Here is a 24,504-nt window from a genome sequence, read left to right on the forward strand (position 1 = left end):
GCACTAATATTTAGAAACTGGCATTAATATTTACAGACACTGGCATTTAATATATGGCATGTAATATGACTCCTTCATGAACTGCAGCTAAAGGGCAAAAATTTTTCCACGAGACATACACATAGGATTCTCATTACAGTGACTTAAAAGCAACTGAATATGATATCAGGTCAATATCTGATTTATCCCACATAGATCTCTTTTTCCTTTAATAAATCCTGTGAGTAATTTCCATGTGACTAGGCACACAACATTTCTTTTCTGACAGCTCTTCCACTCTCCCTTTCAAGTATGTTTGCTTACTGTTGCATACCCTGGGTTATTAAGATTGAAACCATAGGTTGATTGTTGTTAGAAGTACATACATCATCGAAGTCAGCAATGATCTCATTTAGCAGCCTGAGACATTCCAAGCCTTCCTTATTAACATCAGATTCTGTGTAAAATTCCTTGAAATCTGGAACAGAGGCAAACATGACGCAGACGCAGTCATATGACTGATGATACAAATCCTGCCCAAAAGAAAACAGAAAAGAGAAAATAAAAATCATCTGTCATACCCAGCTCAAAATAAAAGTTTCCTTATTAAGATGTGGTGTCCTGGTTCTTAAAAGGAAGGCATTTCAGTGGCTGGAATGCCTTAAGAGAGTGGTTGGGAAAAGATTTTTTTTCCATTGAGTTGCATTTATGAATTTTAAATGTAAACCTGCATGTTAAAGACACACAACATATACAGAAGAAAATATTTTAGTGATTTAAAGTTGCCTTTTTTGTCTCCTGAATATTAACTCCTAGAATATAAAATATTCACTAATTTATTAAATAGGGCCCATTTCTGAGGCTTCTCATGTAGAGAATTTGGTCTGGCTTGCATGGCTGAAACTATATTTTGCAAAACAATATCTAATTTATTATTAGCTGTTTGTGTAATGTAGTTACTAGAAAAGTGAACCAAACTGACAAACCCAGTGCACTACAAATGCGTAATGTTACTAAATCCTGATAGTTTCTAACCTAAAATGACAAGATGCCTAATAGGATGATATAATTGTAATTTCTTCTCCATAAAAAGGAGCTGAGACAAGGGAAAGAAGTCACCTGAACTAAAACCTCTTTATTTCAGATTCTCCACTGCCTTCTTTGACTGCTGAAATGAGAGGACCTCAGCTCTGTAGGGAAATTCTGGTGCTAAAAATGACCACATGCCCACCCCTTCACCACCCCTCTCCCCTTTCAGTTTCCTCTTCACTGTCCTTAAACATTTGAATGTCTCTTCTTTAAGGACAAATTCACCTTCTAAAAAAAGGAAAGAAAGAATATTTATTCAAATAATAATGAAAAAAAAATTAGTATCTCTACACACAGGGTAGTTGACTTACAAGATACTAAACATGGAGCCCTATTTTGCTATTGGGAAGTAACTTTGCTGTCCTCCTTGACAGTAAAAGTGTTGCCTAGAATAAATCCTGGCAACTTGCACAGCTCACAGTCATCAGGAAGAAAAATATGGGCAAATAAAAGTGGTGTTTTGACACAGAAAGACTGGTGTGCTTTATGCTGTTGGCTGCTTGCCCAGTGGGGGACAACCAACCTGTAAGAAAGGGTTGCATGCCTGACTGTTGTAACTACAGGCACAAATCTTTTTCTGTAACCAGAATTATCACTCCTTCCTCTTCTCCACCTCAAAAATATATGAACAGATTGCATGTGAACATTTGTATGTGCTGAAACTCTGCAACAGCATCCCATTTCTCTTCCTTCTTCTCTAATACTGGGGCTATATCCATCCCGACTAATGCTCTATAGCAGAGTACCAGCAGGGAAACAAGAACAAATGGCACTGTTTAGTACAGATGAATAGTAATTATGGCTGTCACAATAAATGTCAGAGAGTTTTAAGAAGGCATTCCCATCCATTTTATTTTGATCATAATAATCAAGTCTGTGGTAACTGGGTGTCTTAATTTTCTTATGAGTCTCCAAACTGCTTAATCAGAAAATTAAATGCAACACCAGTCCAGGAAGGAATGGCTTCACTTCTTTCAATAAAAATAAAATCATCCTGTCTTTTGCAGCCAAACCTCCCCTCCCTCCCCCCCCTTTTTTATTTTTTTCCCCTCCTTTTTTTTTTCTTTTTTTACTTTGATGACACCTGAATTTCTGCTAGTTGGCTGTCCTTACTGTCCCTTCTTCTTCTCCAGTACCTGGTGACCTTCATGAGATGGAGGAGGCAAACTGGTTCCATTCTACCTCTTGGAAGGGTATGGCAGTCAGCTTCTCTGGGGCACAATTTCTGCTCTAAGTAGGGTTCTGGCTCCATCCTGCAGCTAGTGAAACAGGATTCCTCATGCTCAGTAATGTGCTTGCCAGTTAGCTGCACAAGCCAGGTGCAGATATATTTAATCCTGGCCCTATTTCCTGCTTTTAGGTTTTTATTTGTTCCTCTCTTTCTCTTTCTCTCTCTCTCAACTGCAAAAGTGCCCTGTTTGCTACCCAGCATTCAGACTATATAAGCAGAAACCCAGTTCCGGAGGATCTGCTAAAGCAAACAAACTTTTATTACAGTTTGCTCTGAAGTAACTTTGCTTTTACCATATCAGCATTAGTTAATGTGTATCCTGTTATGAAGAGACCTTTGTTGGCTGTATAAAAGTATAGTCTACTACTCCCAGCTAGCATTCATTCACTCATATTTTCCCCTGTCATCCCTGCTGCCTGTTCTTCAGCAGCATACTTTTCTTCCCTTTCCACTGTACAGCTGCAGGCATGAAGTTCTAGGAGAAGTAGTATTCTGAAACTGACTGTTCATCTATTAGATTAATTTTAATCTCTAAAGCTAGTTTAAGCAGAAAACAAGATACATAAACCATGAAACATGAATGTTTGCAGCTAAGGAAAAGGCAACAAATTTCAATTTATTATCTGGCTAGTTATCCACACAAAGAAAACATAAGCTTGATCTGTCCTAACATTTTCTAACATATATCTGTATGGACAGACACACGTACAGAATGTCCTTTAAGGCTCAACATATCCTTGCTGACATTGAAACAAATCTGACAGCCTGACAGATGCTTATATTCCTGAACACTTCCATATATTTGAAAGGTTTTCCCTCTTTGAATACTGTGTTTAAAGATACACAAAACAAGAAGCAACCGAGTATTTATTTTTTAAAAGGGATACCACTAGAATTAGGTAAAAGCATTTTTACTTCAGCTGACTTGATGGACTGGAGAGCTCAGCACATTACAATTTCTGTTCTCAAAATTTACTAAAGCTTATCTTGAGGGCTGACAATATAAATCCAGTTGCCAATACAAAGGTGAGCAGATGGTGTTGCTCTGCTGGAGAGCTGAGATGGAATAGCACATAAATGAGAAAGCAATCTCCTGATGGTTTGCTGTGTTTAATGCCTGAACTGAGAGTTGGAGCTGAGCCAATTTGGCTTCCAGCCAAGGTCTTCATTGGATTCAGAGGAACCCCACAACAGTTTTCATTCAACATTAGCTACCAAATGAATACTTGCAGGCAGTCCTAAAGTACTGATATAAAGTACTGATTAGTACTGTTAATGCAAACTACACTGAAAGGGAAGACATTGCCCTTTTTGACTCAGGAGATTAAAACCAAATCCCTAAAGCAGCCCTTCTTTTGACAGTTTTGAAACCATTATTTGATATGCACAAGTAACTCAAACTATTGCATTTAAAATCTCTAGAAATGCTGCTCTATATAGGTGTTTTTATTTTTTCGTCCTTTTTTACCCCTTTATTAATACTGTAAACCAATATTGGGAGCAGATGTAATTACCACCAAAGTCAACAGGGTCTTTTGGTTGACTTTTCTTGTACTTGGACGAGGTCCATAAAGCAGCGAGTAAAGATGCAATTCAGTGCTCAGAATTAACAGAATTAAATGCTGCTCTTTCAAGGAAAAGGTTAATTTTCACTCCAGTAAGCAAGGTTTCCAGTCACCAGAAGAAAACTCAGAACCTGGATGCAGTCCCACTCTGTCCCAAAGGAAAAAGTATCTGAACACCTATGATTTAAATAGAAATTCATGTTGATTCAACCATCCTCTTCTTCCTCCTCACCCTCTTTTTACCCTCCTTCAAATGGCAAAGTGCTTTGCCACTTATAATAATTTAACTTTTTTTACCTCAAGGTACTAAGGTGCATTGAGTGCTGTAAAGCCTTTCAGGTATGTAGGCCAGAAAATGACCATAAATCTATAATCTTGCTGTATGGACCTACTGTTCAAGTCAGCACAAAATGATATTTCCAGGATATGATGACTTCTTACAGACCAGAGAATACAGAGAGGTGGCTGACCTCATTCTTCAGGTTTCTTGCCAAGAAGTGTTCAGCTACGTGGGCTGGGAGCACATTCTCCAGGAGCACTCGATTTAGGTTCTCCATGGTTTCAATCTCCTCCCGCTCTTTTTTGAACTTGTTCTTCCACAGGAAGTCTAACCTACAGTAATATTCATTCTGTTACAAGAGGACACAGAGGTAAAGAAACAATAGGCATCTTGTCCTGCTGGAGTACAGGTTTAAGAGCAAAATAAGCACAGTACAACACCCCTACAAGGCTTTTATTTGGCCCCTCATGTAAAGTTCCAGAACCCACAGAAATCAAACCCCAAACACTCACTCTGCAACATACATGCCATCAAGTTTATAAGCCTAAACCCCTCCCAAAAGAAGGCCCCATGAAAAGACACAGAAAACAAAATAAAATTGCAAGGTGCCTTAAACAATGGATGATTTATATATTTACTGCCCAGCTTTAGTAGAAAATAATTTCAGAAATCAAACACCGTTACAGAAATAATTTGTATTTTTCAGCTTAATATGGTGTCTTATTTATCTGAAGTGTAGGATTTCATTTAATAATGGGCATTTCAGGAAAAAGATAACTTTTACCAACTTGAACTTATGTCATTTATTTAGTCTGGTAAAAGGGGGACAGTATGAGAAAAAAATCATCTTGCTAATATAATATGCCTTCAGTTTGTTATATCATTATCAGTTCACCAAAACTGGCCCAGTCAATTGAACTAATCCAGTTGTGGCTTAATTTTTTTTTTATTATGGTTTTTTTTTTCCACATGGCTTTCTATTATACTTTATTCCTCTTTTCTTTTTTTTTGTCCCAGAGTTTTCATAATTTTTTTTTTTAATTGCCAACAGTAATAATAACTCAAACTATATGGAACTGCATAATATTTTTGGAATATAAGCATTTTTTTTAGATTCAATTTCATTAAAAATTAGTTGAAATAAGAAGAAAAATGTATTTTTGTGCAGTTTTCTCTATTTCTTTACAGTATGGTTAACATTTTGTTGTACATCCTATAGCATATCAACAGTAAGGTCTCCACAGGCCTAATTTGACTGGATATAAATCAACAGCTATTTCAATGTAGTTCAGTGGTTTAATGTTATCATGCAGCTTCAATGAAGATTTTGTCACTAACCAGGAGAACATGATTATTATGTCAGTCTTATTATAGAAAAACCTGTAATTGCTAGCTACTATTATTAGCAGCCAGTAAGCATTAACATAAAAATGAGAGTGGTCCTTTTGATTGGACAGTGGCTGTCACAGCTCCAAATGATTCATAGGTATTTTGTTGAGATTACAGCCAAAGCTAGAGTAGGAAGTTGAAATGAGATGGTATTAAGATAGTTTGGCAAGCTTTTAAATACAAGTATTATATATTCATATATTTAAGTTCCCACATAGATGATAAATTTCCATGCCACCAATTGTATTCATGCAGAAAAAATCCAATAAAAATCTGGGATGTCAAAATTATTCACATAAATTGACAAAAGTAACTGTATGCCTTCCATAAAACTGAAATTCGGTATTCATATATTGTACCAACTTTGTACTGAAAAGAAAAAATGCTAGATAAGCTGAAGTCTTCAAAGAGTTACATTTCCTCTTTAAAGAGCTTATATCAAACAGATAATTTATTTATCGATTTATTATTTCTTGAATGAAGTTTAGTCAAAGAGAACTCAGATATCAGAAAAAATGAAGTAGAATTACTCTCCAATTAATTTTAAAATTGTCAGTGTAACATATTTCAAAATGCTTATTCAGAAACAGAAAACCAGTTCTTAAAACTTACTTTAAATCTTGGGGGTTTATTTGTTTGTATAATCTAGTCAGTTTTGCATACATGACAGTAAAGATCCTGCTCAATCTCTGTAGCCTTGCAGTCATATGAAAATCAATTTTATTTCCTAGTTTACATGTTATCTATGGCATCTTTTCAACACATCATGATGAAAATATTTTAGAATGGCCTTTATACGTCTACAGGCGCAATATCCTTGAGATACAAAATTTTCCTTCTTCACTTTATGCTGCTTTATTCGACAGCACTTCCCAGTGGGTGAGCATAGTGGGATGCCCAGGGAGGCATGAAGGATGCTGTGTTCCTCCAGACACCAGAGAGCAATGGGCTTCTTCCAGGACAAGAGACTACTATGTATCTGCACGAGGCAATGGAACACATTTTATATTTTCAAATTCTACTGGGACACTCACCTGGATCTATTTTCAACATTTGCCTCAGTTAGGCAATAGACTACTTCTCACTAAAAGATTGTCACACAGAAAGTCAAGATAAGCAGCTCAAGAGTAGCTGCCTGTGCCTTAGGTGTCTACAGTCAAGGGAGGTCAATGCTATACTATTCAGTAAAGAGGCCAGTGAAGGCAGCACTAAAGCAGGTAAGATCATTAGAAATTAAACCTGGGTTTTCATTCAGGTGATGGATCTAAGGTGGTTCTACCTCACAGCCATTACTTACAGACAACAAGTCTGAAAAATTGTGTCAACATGGAGCATGAGCAGAAGATGCCTTGCAAGTTGAACAACAAGGAGTGATGAGCTCTAAAGTAACCAAAATGAAAAGCTGCTGGTCTGAAACTTGTGATGGATGGACTGATCAATCAAAGCAGACACAGTGTTAGAGAACTGGCACATGGTCAGAATATAATGCAAACCTTTGGAAAAGTACTATGGTGACCCTGGAAACAATACTGCAAGGTACTTAGGAAAAAAAAACATGCTAAGGAAAAAAGCTATGCAGATATATTAGCTAAAACTGATACAGTGTGGAAGAGGCAATATCTGTTTTGTAAACGTGTCTCCATCTTTTGCATAGAAGTCAACGAGCGTGTGGATAGGAGTGACGTTTGAGGTAAATTTTCATTAAACACTTAATGAAGAAGCTCTTGAAAACACTGCATTATCTAAGGAGAGAAGCGTCCTCTCAGAGAATAAAACCTCACTAAAAACCAGAACAGAGACTGCAAATAAACATTTTTTGTGGCTGAGGGAAGTTGCTGTCCTGGCTTGGGCCATGATAGAGCTAATTTTCTGTCTTGTAATTTTGCTTTCAGCTAAGTCTCTCCTAAGTAGCTGCACTTGATGAAATTAACAGCAAGTTTCTCAGTGTCTGCTTCTAGGACTGATAACACTCAATGTTTATAGTTACAGCTAGAGAATGGTCTGCAGAACCAAGGCCACTGCTCAGTTCTGAGGAGCATCTTACACTCTGGAAAGAGAAAAGAAGCAGACGTCACACCTGCAGCCCTCCTTTGGGGAGGAGCAGACAAAGTAAATGACAAAAATTGACCAGAGTATTCCATACTGTGTGTCATACACATTCCTTAAGCCTTCCTCTTCACCCTTCACCTTCTCCCTTGTTCACCTGTCCCTGTTTGCTTCGGCATCCTGGGAGGATTCTGTCCATATATCTTTCTGTGGTCCTGATCCATGCCAGCCCATATCTGTGTGTTCCTGCCTCCAGCTCCCAACTGCTGCTGACTCCAGGAGTCCAGCCTGGACTTTCCCAGGGCTGCCCTGCAGCCTCGGTGGTGATGTGAGAGTTATTGGGGGGAGGGGGGAGCAAATTGGTATAATTTTTCTGTATATTTGTATATATTTAATAATTTTTCCTTTGTATCATTACTATTGCATTAAAGCTTTGTAGTTTATTTTGCAACCCATAAGTCTCTCTCCCTTTTTCTCTCTCCTTTCTTTATCAGGGAGGGGGATTAATAGATAGCATCTGTCATTCAGTAAATTGCCAGCCCAGCATTAAACCATGACAGTTGCCATAAACATCTGGGCAGTAAAGCAGCCAATGAAATTTGGTGTTGATAAACACAAATTACTCACTCCTGGGAAAAACATTCACCTTGCCTACAGAATAACAGGATATTTGTAATTTAGGTACTGATGAAAAAGGAATTCACAGACTGTGCCAATATTGGTAATTCAAACTGACCCATAAGAGAGATTTAATGGTCAGTAGTGTTTAGGTGTGAGCACACTCCTTACACAATATATCCAACACCAATATGCAGTCTTCTGGACAGTACCTGAGCAATGTGCAAGAGTCACCATTCTCAACATACTGTCTGCTTGCTGCCAGGCTATTTCCAAATAACTTTAATGGTATGCATACAGAACAGAATGTGTCACAATGTAAGGGAGTGGTTGTAGCCTATGCTGGCATGACCATCAAAAAAAGAAAAAAAAGTTCTGCTTTCTTCAACTCACTTCTGGCTGTGCACAGCCTTGTTCTTTTGGCATAAGCATTGCTGCAGCCAAAATGAGACCAGGAAACAGATCCAGCTGAAAACCAGCGCTCCAGGGGTAGTTTTTAAGCCAGTTCCTTTCCCTATTTTGGGCCACTAAAGAGCTGCAAAGGCATCTGTGCCAGTACAAAGGAGGAGCTACAAGGATAAGGATGAGTAGCTGAGGGTAGGCCTGCTTCTTTTAGTAGCAATGCTGCTTGTGCAGCTAAAAGCATCAGTTGAACCTGAGAATTTAGTTGGCTCATATAACATGTAATGATATCCTGCCTCTCCTTTTCTTCATCGCCACTCAGCCAGTGACAAGCAATCCCCCCTCTGCTTTTGCATCAGGATAGGCATCTCTCTGACCACTGGTGAGCAAGTTCACAGAGCTGTGCTTGTAGGAAAGCATTCACTTTTTATTTAAATAAATTTTCTCTTCATTTACCCTGTGGTCACAGGAGTACCAATGCCAGTTTAACAGTAATGGAAAGACCAGCCTCCTAATCAGTGGTTGTAACCATCAGCATTGTTAAAATAATCAGATATTAAGAGAAGAGAGAAGAAATATTACTTTCTGCAAAGCAGAAAAATGTAATATAAATGGAGAAATTACTTGTACATTACCCTTTGTGGAAGAAAGAACTTAACTTTGCCAACATCACCAAGATGGCTTGACAGCATACTGCAATTGGCACTCAATGAAAGTAGTGAGGAGAAAGTTCAAAACCAAACAAGAATATGGACAACCTCAGTAGAATTGTCATCAAATTGTGAAAATCATTATCAAACAGTGTTGGGAAGACTGGGAAGATAAAGTATGTTAAAAAGGGATCAGACAATGAAACAGAATGTAGGGCAGCCAATAGCCATTAAACATTGCCACAGAAATGCCAAATAGGAGGTGGGAAGCATATGCTCATGGAAGAGTCACTCTACACCAGTTAACTTCTTCCCCTATTCTTTTCCCAGGTATTTGCTGCCAATCAATACCACTACCAGTAATTTCACATGGCAGGTCTTACGCCAGGTATCTATTAAAATTTGTTCATAACATTTTCTAGTTATCATTTATACTTCGCTTGAGAGATTTGAAAACACAGAAATTTTTTTTTCTCCTTTTTTAAGGAGAATAAATTCGCAGGGAAAAAATGAAAGGCAAAATACTAAAGAGTCATAAACAAGGTTCCTGGTATCATGACAAGGTTCCTGGACTGACAGCTCTGAAAATGAAGACTTTTTCTGTTACACAATCATTTTGCTGTTGATGGGACACACAGGAGTATGCCAAACAAACTTTCTTTTTGACGTGACTGAACCCACAAAGAAACACTCTTCTTGCCCAGTGAAGATGACATTCCTTTTTTCTTCGTATTGCACCCCTTGCCTACATCTGACACATCCTTATCTGGCAAGGACTTCAGGTTCTCAGCTGGTTCAATGAAGTATTTATCCCTCTTTTTGAGTGGAAATAGCTGTGCTACAGCCCTGCTCTCTGCTACTGTCATCAAATGAGTAAACTCTTGCTGTGCTGGCAGCAAGGCAGATGAAGAACATTATTTCCAACTGAAGAAACATGTTTCCCACTACAAAAAATACTGGAGAAGCCTCCAGACAAGAATTTTTTGTCTAGTAACCTACAGGGCCTGCTTGGCAATTTAAATGACAGTCATTATGTTTCAGGGAATTGTAATGTAACTGAGTGATTTAAAGAAAGTCTAGGAGAAGATCCTTCGCAAGGCTGCAGGCTATGGGGATACAGGCTGTTAATGAGATCTCACGGATTGCCTCCTCCATCTCAAAGCCCCGTCTTGTGCACTGCATCATTGCTGGAATAATGGGATGGAATTGCAGCTTCTAGCCATGGATCATGGACTGACACAGGGATTTAAAGAACTGCCCTTGCACCTGCCCTCAGATTCACAGAGGGTGAGACCACTGACATGATGGTTGTACTGAAAAACCACAATTGAGTAAATAAAAAGAGTAGTTTCCTGTTGGGTCATAGCTTTAGTGCAACAGTGGCCTCAGCATGTGATACACTACTGGGTGAATGTTGCATTGTTTCTGTGTCTGCATCAAATTGTAATAACTGTGAAGAAAATAGCTTGTAATTAAGCAACCAGGGAGACAGCAGATGGATGCAGACAGATGGGAGAACATGAGGAAGCAATGAGACAATATCGGTCAGCATGACAAGCAAAAGTCACAGCATACTATCAGCATAATATCTACGGCCTCAATGACAGTTATTGGTGAGTTTTAAGGGCAAATTGGAAGGTAATAAAGAAAGATTTTTAGATGCTTCTGACACCTCTTTGCAAGGGTGTGGGGCATAATGGAATAAAGGTATTGGTCAGAAAATTTAAAAAATATTTGAGAAGGTGGCAGGCTGTGTGAGGAGTCTGGCACTGTGTCCATTGATGTAGATGACAAGAAATGTGCATCTTACCTGTCTACCCAAAACCAGTAGTGTGATGAAGAATATGAACAAAGAAATTGACCCCATTGTCTTCAGGTCTTTCAGAATTCCTGGCCTATAAAATAAAAAGTAAAAGCAGGCTGCTTAAAAGTGAAAACAAAACTCCTTCAGCACAAGAATAAGACCACAACTTGTACTACTTTCTGATGTGTAAGCTAAGACTATTTACATATTATGTTTTATTATTTAATGAAATATTATTATTTCCATTACATAGCTTTAATTACTTCTACCACGTTCTGTGTAAATGTGCCTACCTTTTGAAGTCCAGAAATAAAATGAGTATTTAGTAAACATAATATCCTTGTTCGTTTACAAATGGAGAGCATTTGGTGCTAATTCTATACAGGCAGATTAAAAATAGATCTTTTAATGTAATAACATTACTTCTGTAATGGAGAGCTTAACCGTAGTCAATGAACGTGAAGAAACAGAAATTAAAACACTTAACTCCCTAGATGCCTTTTCACCCCAGAATTACAAGAATCACAAATTAGATCTTGTACAAATTAAAATCTGCTTTGGGAAGAGACACTAGAGGTAATGGGAAACAGTTTGCACAAGCACCTTCCTACTTATGACACTGAAAGAGGAACCTTGGTGAAAGATTTAGGAAAGAAAATCCAACACAGAATTTGACTGGAATAGCTACCAGAGGCACGTGCTCTATCTAACCTGTTCCATGGTTCTCAATCTCATCACACAAATATCCTTTCTGCTAATGCAATGAAAACAAAGGCCTCTATTCATTTAATCTTCAGGTTTAAGTGCAAAGAAAATGTACACTTTTTCAAAGAAAGGTAGATCTTTTGCCACTGTTGATACTGTGTCCTAAAGATCTTCAGCAGTTTATAGCACAGGACAAATACCAAAACTCTAGGCTGAATATTCATAGAGTCATAGAATCCTTGAATTTTCAGGGTTGGAAGTGACCTTTAAGACCTTCTGGTCCCAACCCCCCTGCCATGGGCAGGGACACCTCCAACTGGATCAGGTTGCTCAGAGCCCCATCCAACCTGGCCTTAAAAACTTCCAGGGATGGGGCTTCCACCACCTCTCTGGGCAAACTGTTCCAGTGTCTCACTACCCTCATGGTGAAGAACTTCTTCCTAACTTTCAGTCTAAATCTTCCCTCCTATAGTTTGGATCCTTTCCCCCCCAGTCCTGTCACTACCTGACCTTCACCAGCCCTCGTGTAGCCCTGCTTCAGATACTGGAAGGCTACAATAAGTCCTCCTCAGCCTTGTCCTCTCCAGAGTGAATAACCCCAACTCTCTCAGTCTGTCTTCACAGGAGATATGTACACTTCATATTCAATTTATTTCTTGTGGTAAATGCACTGCACACTCAAACTATGTACAAAAAGATCACCTCTTTGTTTTGAAAATAAGGTAGAAATGACATGTGTCCAAAAATGATTTTACACATCAATCCTTAGTCATAATTTTAGTGTTCTGCATTATCACCTATAAAAATATTTTCAGCAGTCTCACAGAAAATTGATCATACAAACTTGCAAGCACAGCAAAAAAAAAATTCAAACTGTTTCCTATATTTTTCCAATGACTAAGACTGCATTTGTGAAGGTTTAAGACAATTTATTTGTTCTGAGAAAGGTGATTGTCTTTGGCTTGAAGCAAATAGGCTTTAACAGCCTTCATTATGTTCAGGCTTAGGCCTTAACAAGCTTAATAATGACTTCTTCACAATGTCCTTTATTACAAAAATGCAAATCAAAACATACTTTATTTCCTATAGCATATGATTTAAACACTTTGCCCAGATTTGTTAATTTTATCCAATACTCTGAGGTGTGGCATTGTATCGTGTGATGAAGAATATGAACAAAGAAACTGAACAAAGTTAACTGAAGCATGACAATGGTTTTTAAATTGTAACTTGTAGATTATATAGCCAAACACTTAGGAAAAAAAAAATCTGTTCTAGGACTTAAGAACCGCCATAGGTGGTATTTGGGAACTATTAAATTCAAATAGACTGGAGTTATCCACCTACCTTCTAAGAGGTGCCATTGCATACATAAATTTGCTGTAGTCATCCAGCATGGGCCCATGAGTGTGCAGAAGGATAACATTGTAGCCCACCAATGCAATCAGCATTATTACCATTTTCAACTCATAGTTTATCCTCAGGAAAACAGAGCAGGAAATGAGCCCTAATATACAGCTGTATACAAAATACTGGCAAAGAAAAATCAAATGAAAAGATTTAGAATTTGGCTCTTGAGTAGGAAACCATACACAATAAAACACTCAGGATAGTTTTAAAGCCGAATTATTGACTGACCACTTAAGCATGGAATCTATCACAACCTGGAACATTATTGTTTACAATCAGTCAGTAACAACCAGATGTTGGCATTTCATAAAATAGAACCTGTTTCTTACTAGGCTACAGTTCACTCAAAACTCAATAAAGTCCAGATTATGTTCCTAATTTATGATCCCAAACTTTCAATCACTGTCACTTTTGATTTACTCACCTGTAGTAGCAAGGAATACCTATTTTTGGGATGCCAATGCTGGTGCTGAATTCTAATGCAAAAGACTACTCCAGCAGACTGACAAATATTTATTCTTGTGCCACTGAGAACTTTCAGTTGTGCTTGAGTTCAGTAACTATCCTTTCTGTACTACTAGCATGAGGGTCAAGGTAAAATGTCTAAAGATATGAAAAAAATAATTTCATTGCATGTATGTGCACTATTTCTAAACTGATGCAATACACACTTGTGAAAATCATCAATATGCATTACAAACTAGAAGTACAGCTAAGCTATGAAGAACACAAGATTATTAATATGGTCTAAGCATAATGAGTTATGACTACATAGGAACACATTCTCTTGTTAAAAAAGCTATTTCTTTCCTATGGCCTATATAGGACAAAATATGTGTATATGTGTTAACTTCAGCCAACAAAATATGTATGGCTGAAGTTACATTCCTGGAAAACTTCTTGGAAATGGATTAGGGCATCAAAATTAATTAGGGCATCAGAACTGGAATAATGCATTATCACTAGAATCATTATACAACAACTTTGCAAAGGATGCTACAAGTTAACAGTCCTGCACCTTGTAAGGAAGTTATCTTTTCTGAAACTACAAAGCTTTCTTTTTCTAGATACACTGATTTCAGACTACTGTTGACTTGTCAATGCCAATACTTTCAACAGAACCTGAATCAATGTATATGAATATTGAAGGATCACTAAAAAGAATAAATTTCAAGTCACACAACAGAAAGGATTGATCTGATATCTCAGTCTCTGCCATTACTGTGTAATTTGCTTGAAGATCTGGTTGAAGTAAGAAAGAGAAAGAATTTCTGAACTGAATCACCAAAAATATAACTTCTCTGATGATTGTCTTCCCACAGAGGTCACACTCTGAAGTCAATGTTATGGAAAAGTATCAGCATCCCTTTTTTCACTCTGTAAGGCGTTCTACTTGTGAAATGAGTTTTCCAAAAATAAACAAGCAAACTAAAGGCTGTCTTGAATCTACAAATGGATGCAGGTTGGCCAACACCAAGAAAGTTCCAAGTCTCTATTAGTGTTCCATAGGAATACATGGACTGAATTGAAAATTTCAACTCAGATATCAGACGTGGGTTGATGGATTAGAGAAGAGTGGCACAGCCACACATTTAAGAATGCAGACTCTGTTGTTGTGTATTATAATGCAGGTTTACAGTAAGCAGATCTGGAAATGAGTCTGCAGGCAATTCTGTTTGCACAGCCACACCAAGTTATTAAGCTTTTTTTGAAACTGACACCTTATATAAACCTTTTTCCAACTGTACCTTATGTACATTCAAGGCTATTGTTTCTGAGCACTCAGTACTGCAAAAGAATTTTTCAATTCCTGTCAAATTAATTTTAATATTTTAGTAGAAACTTACACACTGTACCTTGAATATTTCTTTAACAATTTCAGCTTTTCAGACTAATGCAAAAGGGCTTGAAAAAAAATTAGAGAAGGAACTGCAAGACAAAATGCTTCAAAAGATTCAAATAAAGAATAAACAATAAAGGTAACTGGCATTCTAGCTAGCTTTTCAGAAGGATGCATGCAGTTACCAAGCAGGCAAGACTGGAAAACAGTAACAATTCAGTGTAGGAACAATCAAAGTAACTATACAGAAAATCAGGACTGGTGGAATTAGTGTCCTATGTATAGCATGAGAGCTCTGGTCTTTGTCAAAAGCACAAAACTCACAAGCTACCAGACAAATGGCAGCCTGCCTCCTGGGCCAGCACTCCCAGTTCATCAATTTCCTTTCCTACAGAGGAATGAATGCCCAGCTGGGAAAAAAAAATAAAATTATACCTTTTGTGTGCAGTTACACTGGGCTTGTTTCTTAGTGAAGACCCATTTCAGGCTTTTCCTACATCTCTGTACAACTTACTGAAGAAAGAAATGTGCTCAGACTGCACAAACATTGAGGCTTTTTCCGAGGCAGAGAGTTGCAGTGATCCCAGTTCTGTGTAGTGACCCTGACTGGAAGGTCAGTGCACACAGAAGAGTTATCAGCCCATATTAGCACTGAAGCTGAGTAGGGGCAGGGCTGTGCTGTGCTCCTCTCATCCTTTAGCTGCAGGGGGTAACCTCACCGAGCTCAATTTACTGCAACCAAGGAGTGTGCAGGCAGCTCCCATTTGGCAGCAGCAGTTATGCCACCTGAGTGGCTTTCACTTTATTTAACACTGCAGTAGCAAATTAACATGGACATTATTTTTGTCTGACAGCAGAAATGAGAGCTCAGAAGAGGAAAATGATAGGTAACCTCTAAACAGACGGGATCTGCATCTAATGGTGTCCCTGAGATCATAGAATCATAGAATTGGCTGGGTTGGAAGGGAACTCAGAGATCATCAAATCCAACCCTTGATTAATTCTTGTGATAGTTTCAATAAACAGTATTTTAACAAATACCACACAGAATGTGAGTGCCTTTTTTTTTATGGGGGTCATAGGCACTACGCCTTGCACAAGCGCACCACACCCTTAGGATCCAGCCCAGTGCATCTGGTCTCTTATCTTGAAAGTTAAGACCTACAGTTCTGTGGTTATAAAGATCTTTACCAGAGTAAAAAGGGATTTTACTCCAATTTGTCTATGGAGAAAAACTTGGAAACAAAGTAATTTTGGTGTTGCCTAGTCAGATAGACTGCATTCCAAAACTGCATCTTTTAGAAGTCAGCATTAAAACTTTTATTTATTCAAGGTGTGGAGGTGGCAGCACTGATCCCAGACTGTATTATACCATGGGAACAGATATGCACAACTTGAAATCTCCCAGGCCTAACTTCTGTTATACAGAAATTACAGAAGCATCATAGCAAAAGTAAAGAAAAGTAAACACAAGCAAAGTCCCTATGAATTATAGTATTATCTTTGCTAAGTTTTTAAAAAGAACAAGAAGGCAAGCAATACAACTCAGAAAAGTTGTTTTGGGGGGGTGGAAGATGGGATTAATAAGTTTTCTTCAGAATCAACTAAATTCTATTAGGGTTGAAGCAGTTAAAAAAATCTCATCATTCATTTTAGGTTACATAGTCAACAGATCTTTCAGTTCTTTCTATCACAAATCACAGGAAGTTTATCTACATGAATAAACATCAAAGCAAGCATGGATACAAAAAGCTGAATTTTTAACTTAAGGAAAAAAAATGTGTCTCAGCTTAAGTTTTCAAGCAGTAACTCAAAAGACATTCATAGCTTTTATGGGCTAGAAGTTATGTGGTGCCTGAGTATAAAAATGATGTGCATTTGGAAGATGTTTCATTTAAAAATGAGGGAAAATGTTTTTAAAAGCTTCAACCAACTTAAACTTTTCCCTTATTATTACTAGAAGTGACAATTAAATCTACTTTTATGCCACATTATCAAACACAAAATTTCTTTGATGAAAGAACAAATGGTTTTTTTCAGACATCATTATCTTGATAATATGTATAAGTATGCTTTAGATGCTTATTGGAGAACTTGTAAAAAAGAAATGTTCAAAATTTTAACAAGTAATATAAAAAAAGAAAACCTGGTAACTAAAGAAACAAACAAACATAGACAAGCATCAGAATGTTTATTACTATGTGCAAGTGAGCGTGAACATATGCAGAGGCTGGGAGAGGGATTGCATAATTTCTTTGATAACAAAGATAGCTTTATGTCAGGGCAAAAATAAGACATAGGCACCTATCCATACCTGATGGTATTTAATTAGCTAATTTGGAAAATGAGAAGCATAAACTCATGCACTAATATCTTTTTATCAGGGAAATGCTGAAAAATTTCTAAATGCTGTATTTACTGCAACTGTTTTTATTTTTTTCAGGAGAGTTCAATACTTAACATCTTGCTTTTGTGTGTGCTTGGGACTGTTTAACTTGACATAGTGAAGAGCTCTTTCATGTAAAACATATCATGTGGAAATCAGCACACACTGGTCTGGTACTGGTCTCATGAATTCTGCATAGAGATAAAATAATCTCCCTTCTGTCGCTGCTTCCTGCTTAGTCATCAAAAAATATTGACCTATTTTGGCTCAGCATACTGCTTCTTATTTTCAGCCTCAGGTCTTCTGTAATTGCTTTAAGAATCACCACCCTCCAGGATACTGATCCCATTTTTTGTTGCTATGTCCTTCACCTTCTTCTTGCACTTTCATTCACACTAAGACATCTTCTTCAGATCACTTCAGAGCTTTTAAACAGTATATATAGCGGTACATTAGTGTCATATTATCCTACCTCTTAATCAAACATGCAATGACAGAATTGTGACAATCACAGATTTCACAATTACTGCTGAATAAATGATGAAAATGCTGAATATTTTCAGATCTGCCACTGGTCCTTGTGAAACCTGTCTGGAGATTGACCTTGGCTTTCAGCATTCAGTCTGCTTTGCAGTTGCTGTGTGGTCTCCTGATATCTCACAACACCTGTTTGCCAGCACAGGTGACTTATGTTTCTTAGCTATCATCCTGTTTCCTGTTTTTCAGTCTGACCTCATTAATTAAAACCTTTCTTTTTAAAAAAGCTGACCTCCTTTAACTTCTAATTGAATTCAAATGCAGTTGCACATGACTGAAAAAAATCAAGCTTTTGCTTCAGTTTTAAAAAATTAGTGGGTGTTTTAACTTTAGGCAGACCTAGAAACAGTCAATTTAGTATAGTTATTGTAAACAAATAAAGAAATGTAAAATGAACTTACCGGTAGGAAAAAACAGTTGTTTTGTATACACCACCGTGTCTGATTGCTTGAATTAGGAAAACTTGCATTTGATGAATTAAGGACAGAGGGAAAACCTTTCACAGCATTATCCAAGAAAAACTAGAGAAAAACAACATATAATCCATTATCTTGTCAGATGTTTAAGGTCAAAACAGAGAAAAGAAATGGAGAAGTGGAAAGAGCCTTGCCAGTAATAATTTATTTGGTATTTCACTGCAAATTGAAATAGCAAAGGGAAAATGACATCACTTGATTACTTGTTCCCGCATTCTCAGACAAAAACAACTTTGTTAACCTCCATCAGACATTTTCCATTTCAATGGAAGATGAAAGGCTCTTTGTTATGTTACTTTCATATATCAGAAGCTCAGACACACAATGATTAAATAAATTCAATATGAATAATTCCTGGGTTTACCTCAACTAAACCTTCCATTTAAACACAGGAAGAATTAAAGAAAGAATAAGAAGCCTTTACTGCAGTTGATTTACACAGATGTTATAAGATAATAATGATGCCAATAAGACTGGTACAAATGTTATTGAAATAGAATAGTGGAACCAGTAATCTCCTGGGCCATCAAAGTCAGCCAGGTGATGTTACAGGTAGCCACCATCACACGGTGCTCCGTGTTGCATTGATCCAGAGCTTTCTTAACAAGTTAGATTTCTCTGACTTCATTAATTCCACTGCTTTGAATCTCACCACTTAAACTATATCTATGTTTAACCAGTAGTCATGACCAGTTGTCATATTGTTCTTCTTGTACCTTTCAGATAGCTCCCTTCACTCCTTAATATTTATCCTAATATTAATCCTAATATTTAATGCCATCTAAGCTTTCATCAGAAAAACAGATTGATGAGCATTTTATTATCATGGAATCATGGAATTTTTAAGCAGGGACACCTCCAACTATACCAAGTTTCTCAAACCCCTATTCAACCTGGCCTTGCATACTTGTGGGGAGGGGGCAGCCACAACTCTGCTCGACAACCTGTTCCAGTGTGTTGCCACCCCTATGATAAAGAATTTTTTCCTAATGTCTAACCTAAATCTACCCTCTTCCAGTTTAAAACCATTACCCCTTGTCCCATCACTACATGCCCTTGTAAAAAGTCTCTCCCCAGCTTTCCTTTAGGCCCCTTCAGGTACAGGAAGGCTGCTTTAAGGTCTCCCTGGAGCCTTCTCTTCTCTAGGCTGCACAACCCCAGCTCTCAGTCTGTCCTCACAGAGAGGTTGTGCAGCCCTCTCATCACTTCAGTGGCCCTCCTCTGGACTCACTTCAACAACTCCATGTCCTCCTTGTCTTGCAGACTCCAAAACTGGACACCTCCACCTCCAGGTGGGGTGTCACGAGAGCAGAGGAGTAGAGAGGGAGAATCACCTCCCTCGATCTGCTGGCCACACTTCTTTTGATGCAGTTCAGCATAAGGTTTTCTTTCTGATGACCTATCATCAACCAACACCCCCAAGTCCTTGTCCCCAGGGATGTTCTCAATCCATTCTCCTCCTGTCCTCTTTGTGCTTGGATTGCCTTGAGCAATGTGCAGGGCCTTGTGATAGCATTAATACTAACTCCTCAGAAAATATATTTTCATGCATCCTAGAATAACAGCTTCCTTGCCCACATCTACAAAACCCTTGTATCTCACTGTGCCTCACACCAGTGGGGCTCAGATGGATCATAATGTTATAGCACATGGGTGCACATTGACATAATCCCAGCCACTAACATCATGCTCAGCAAATGAGAGGTAGTTTTCCTTCACTGGAATTCACTTAGGTAAATGTGAGTGTCCTGGTTTGGGCCAGGATAAAGGTGATTTTTCTGAGTTTCTTGTCGATGGTTGAACTTGCTGGGGTTGACAGCAAGTTTCTCGAATGGAGTATTCCATCCCATGTGTGTCATCCTCGGTATGGAGTTGGGGGATCTCGAGGACCGAGCCACACCCTTACCAGCTGATCGGCCTCACCTGAGATCATCAGCAGAAGTGCTGGGTACCACCCCCCTTAACAGCTAATTGGTCTCACCTGTGGCACTATAAAAGACCAGCAGAAGCTCCTGGCTGCCTCCCTGGCTGGCTGCTTGTGGCCCTGCCCGGTTGCCTGCTGCCCGGTTGCCTGCTGCCCGGTTGCCTGCTGCCCGGTTGCCTGCTGCCCGGTTGCCTGCCTGCTTGCCTTCACCCGGCATCTTGGAAGGATCCCACCCAGTCCGTTTGCCCGCCTGCTGCCCAGTTGCTTGCCTGCCTGCCTTCACCCGGCTTTGCGTGAGAACTGTTGGGGGAAAAGGGGGAAGGACTCTGATATTAATTTTCCTGTATATTTGTATATATATATATATAGCATTTTTCTTTTTTTTTTTTCCTATTTACCATTATTGTTTTCATTAAAGTTGATTGGTTTAGCCTCCAACCCATAAGTCTCTCTCCCTTATTCTCTCTCCTTTCTTATCAAGGAGGAGAGAGAGATTAATAGAGAGCATCTGTCACCCGGTTTAATCGCCGGGCCAGTGTCAAACCGTGACAGTGGTTCATACTAACCATGAGTTAAGAACAGCCCCATGGGTGGCTTTTGTGATTCAGCTGAATTGTCATTAAAGCCACAGAATTATTTAAAATCTTAAACTCATCTTGTCTCCATCTGATGAGCTTCCAACTTGTAGAAGAATTTCTTGTCACTGGTGTGTCTGACCAGTCATAATCTTCTTCTCTATACTACTAAATTTTATCCTAGTTCTTTTGCTCGAATCCTCAGAGGATTTCTTCCTTTTTTAAATTCCTAACCCTTCCCACACAGACCTTGGCTTTCAACTTAATTTCATTAGCAAATTTCACAGTACTTCTCATACATTTTGTATGAAATTCCAGAACAGGTTGACCATTAGAGACCTCCACAGGTTGCCTCTCTGTCACCCATTGTTCTCTGCATGTAGCCAGCTTGTTAGCCATCTCTAAATTCTTTCCCCATCTTTACCTACTTCCCCAGAGAAAAACTGCTTAGTTTCATTCATAGTAATAAAATATGGATCAAAATGGTTTCTTGATTTACTAACTAGCACTACCTGTCAGCCACAGCTCTGTATAGCCAAGTCTTGAAACCCTCAAAGGATGGAGACTCCACAATCACCGTTGGTAACATGTCCCAACACATGCATTACATACGCAGTGACTTCTTTTTCTTTTTAAAGACTATCTAACATCCCAAGCCACTACCTGTGGTCAATACCCCTTGATATGCTTTGTGGCACTGCAGAGAAGAGTTTGAAACCACAATCTGTGTAACACCTCCTCAACAGAAGCAGCACTGGTTGTGGACTTGCAAAGGAGATTGATATATCCCCGAGACTGCTTTACAAAGAAGCTGGCATTCACCTTAGTTCAGTTGCACTTTCAGGTTTTCTTCCTCCACAAACATGCTTCTCTGACTGTTTATGTGCAACTACACATAACTGATTCACAATCAGTAAACTTTACATTCAGGATGAGGATCAGTAATGCAATATTGGAAGAGCAAAAACAGCCCCTACAAAATTCTAATAAACACCTACAGATTAAGAAACACCATCATCTCAAAAAACTCTAATCACACACACAGAGTTATGTGCACATCTGCCTTTTCTCTGTGGGTGCTCAAGCTTTATGTGCACCTCTGCAACTCCCTACAAATTGTTAATGCACATGCTAGTGAGAAAGCATCCTGCAAGTTCATGTGCACAGAAAAACCTAAGGTGTGGGTCTCTGCTTGTCACAAACTACAGAGTTCCTCATGCAGCTGCAGAGCAAGCAGCTTGCAGTATTCACCAGGGAGGTGGCTCTTGCTGGCTGAGGCAGAGATGTGATTCCAGTAGGATGGTGCCAGAAGCGTGACTTATGGCAGAGTCAAACCAGGCTTTTCTAGATGTTTCCAGTCATAGGTTTCTGCCTTCTGTTGCAATTTTTCATGCTTCTTCTATACTCCTCACACTATTTCCTTTTTCCCTCTGAAGTCCTTTGGTTACCATTTAACTTCCTCATGAACAGGAACAATTTTGGGCAAAGGACCTCCAGACAGCATTAATTCCTCTCCCTGCCCTCATCTATTTAAATTTACATTCTCCTCTTAGTAAGTATTGTTATCAAGGCCATTTGCCAGGGGTTGGCAGAGAGTCCTCCCACCCCACTAATAGTACCCTTACTTTTTTTGCAAACATGCAATAACTGTACTGTTTCAGAGTCCCATCTCATGAATATCCACAGAGTGAAAGGTTATATACCACGAAGGACTCAAATGCAATTATATTATATAAATATGTGTGTGGGTGTATTAATTTCTATTAAAGCAATTTAATTTTGAATTTCAAGTTTCTACAGGGCATTTCTGGCCTATAGATGTTACCTGTATATGCAGAATGCTCTATGAAATGTGAATATATAAATAAATATAGAAAGGTAAAAAAAAAGGACATGGAAATGTTTTCGTCTCCTATGAGCCAAACAACAGTTATTTCTGAATGATGTGTTTGTACTTGTCTTTCTGTTCTCTCATCAGTTATCTACATCTCCTATCACACTTTGGAGATATATATTGTTCTTCAACATAGTATTTTTTTGTAAGAGACAGCTCAGTCCTACTAAGCAGTCACACCTACTCAAATGACTCAAATGAAAGCAATATTTTTTATGAATACCGGTGTTTGCCAGGGAACATCTGAGCCTAATTAACTACCACTAAATTCCCATTTAGCTTCATATATTCTAACATCTTTTCCTTTTCTTATATTCGTGTAATCTGCAACCTTTAGTTTTGAGTTTTTTGCCTCATATTTCTTTCAAAATGAGCCATGTGGTAACTGAATGTGATACAGACCCTTCCCTCACATCACGGAATAAGCAAGTCAGTGCATCTCTCTTGTTATCTGACCAAGAATCTGCAAGAGACTACATAACAAAATAATTTGGATCTTACTAAAAACATAGCTAACTTTCTCAACAAAGTACTTTAAACCTTTCTCTACAGTCCACAAGGCACCAGAACCAAGGCTTTAGATGCACAGACAGCCTGAAATTGTGAACAAGTCGAATGGCTTGTATCTTGCTTTACTAAGCAAGTGGGCTTGCTGATTTCCATGTTAATGTACTTAAAATAGCATCCTACTGAGAAGGAAAGGTGGCAGAATATTAAGTTTGCTAATCAGTTGCACTCTGAATTAACAAATATGTAGTAAACAATAAAATGTGTAAAGTTTTAATAGATACTATGTGAATGGGTTGATCCTCCGACAGATGAGGAGAAGGGAGAGAGCTGGGGAATACCCATCTGTTGAACCACTGAATCAGAGTGGAAAGCACAATTAACTGATTCAAGTGTCACACAGACATTTCAACTTGGTCATCAACTTGTGTTAGCACAATGTCATGAGGTAGCCATCTGTAAAGACAAATACTAGTACCATTTTCAGTGATTAAAAAAAAAAAACCAACAAAAAAAAACAAAGAAAAAGAAGATGTAGGCTACCCTCAGAACACTAACAAGTGCCCTTTTGCAGACCAGCAAGAAACTCTGCAGCCCAGACATAAGGTCTTTAGGAAGCAGATGTTCCAGGATCAGCAGTTCCAGAGGAGAGCTCTGCTTAATCAGTGCAAACATAAGAAGTATCTGGCATGCTATTAAAGAATGCAGCATAATTAAATTTACATCTTATGTTTAATTTGATCCCAACAGTCTTTTCTCTTCCTTATTATACAAAATTACACTGGAAATGGACATGTGAAGATTGTAAAGAATACTATAAAACTCATCTTTGCCACCATCCCTCTCTTACCCCACTATCTACTTGCCTCACAGAAACACACAACTAAGCTTTAACCACACTATAGTTTAAATTACTTTTCTGCCATTCCAGAAGAGCTATGCAATTTCCTCAAGTTACAACAGTCAACAGTTTTTATAGTGCTGCTGTAAACAAAATTGTTCTTTTGTTCAGCAAAAGACAGAGTGAGAAAAGTATTCTTCTAAGTATGGCACAGCATGCAAGTCTGGTGTCATAGGCTGAACTAGATAATTTACTTTTTCTTAAAAAAATGCAAAAAAGAAACAATTATGCTTTTGTTCAGCATTGCTCTTTTTTTTTGAACCTCTAAGGTAAACATGCAGGACTCCTTCGCTTCT

General features: G+C 38.3%; 1 protein-coding gene across 1 annotated transcript in view; it reads right to left on the reverse strand.

Moving 5' to 3' along the window:
* The window catches only part of ADCY2 (adenylate cyclase 2), a 210,176-nt gene that overhangs the window by 10,610 nt on the left and 175,062 nt on the right, over positions 1-24,504 (reverse strand). Inside the window, exons 17-21 of the mRNA XM_071736713.1 lie at positions 18,333-18,452; positions 13,106-13,290; positions 11,060-11,144; positions 4,335-4,493; positions 366-512 (exon numbers count right to left, since the gene is read on the reverse strand). Coding sequence (XP_071592814.1) covers positions 366-512; positions 4,335-4,493; positions 11,060-11,144; positions 13,106-13,290; positions 18,333-18,452 — 696 coding nt within the window. The remainder of the gene's footprint in view (positions 1-365; positions 513-4,334; positions 4,494-11,059; positions 11,145-13,105; positions 13,291-18,332; positions 18,453-24,504) is intronic.

The sequence above is a fragment of the Heliangelus exortis genome, chromosome 2 (genome assembly GCF_036169615.1).
Source record: "Heliangelus exortis chromosome 2, bHelExo1.hap1, whole genome shotgun sequence".
NCBI lineage: Eukaryota > Metazoa > Chordata > Aves > Apodiformes > Trochilidae > Heliangelus > Heliangelus exortis.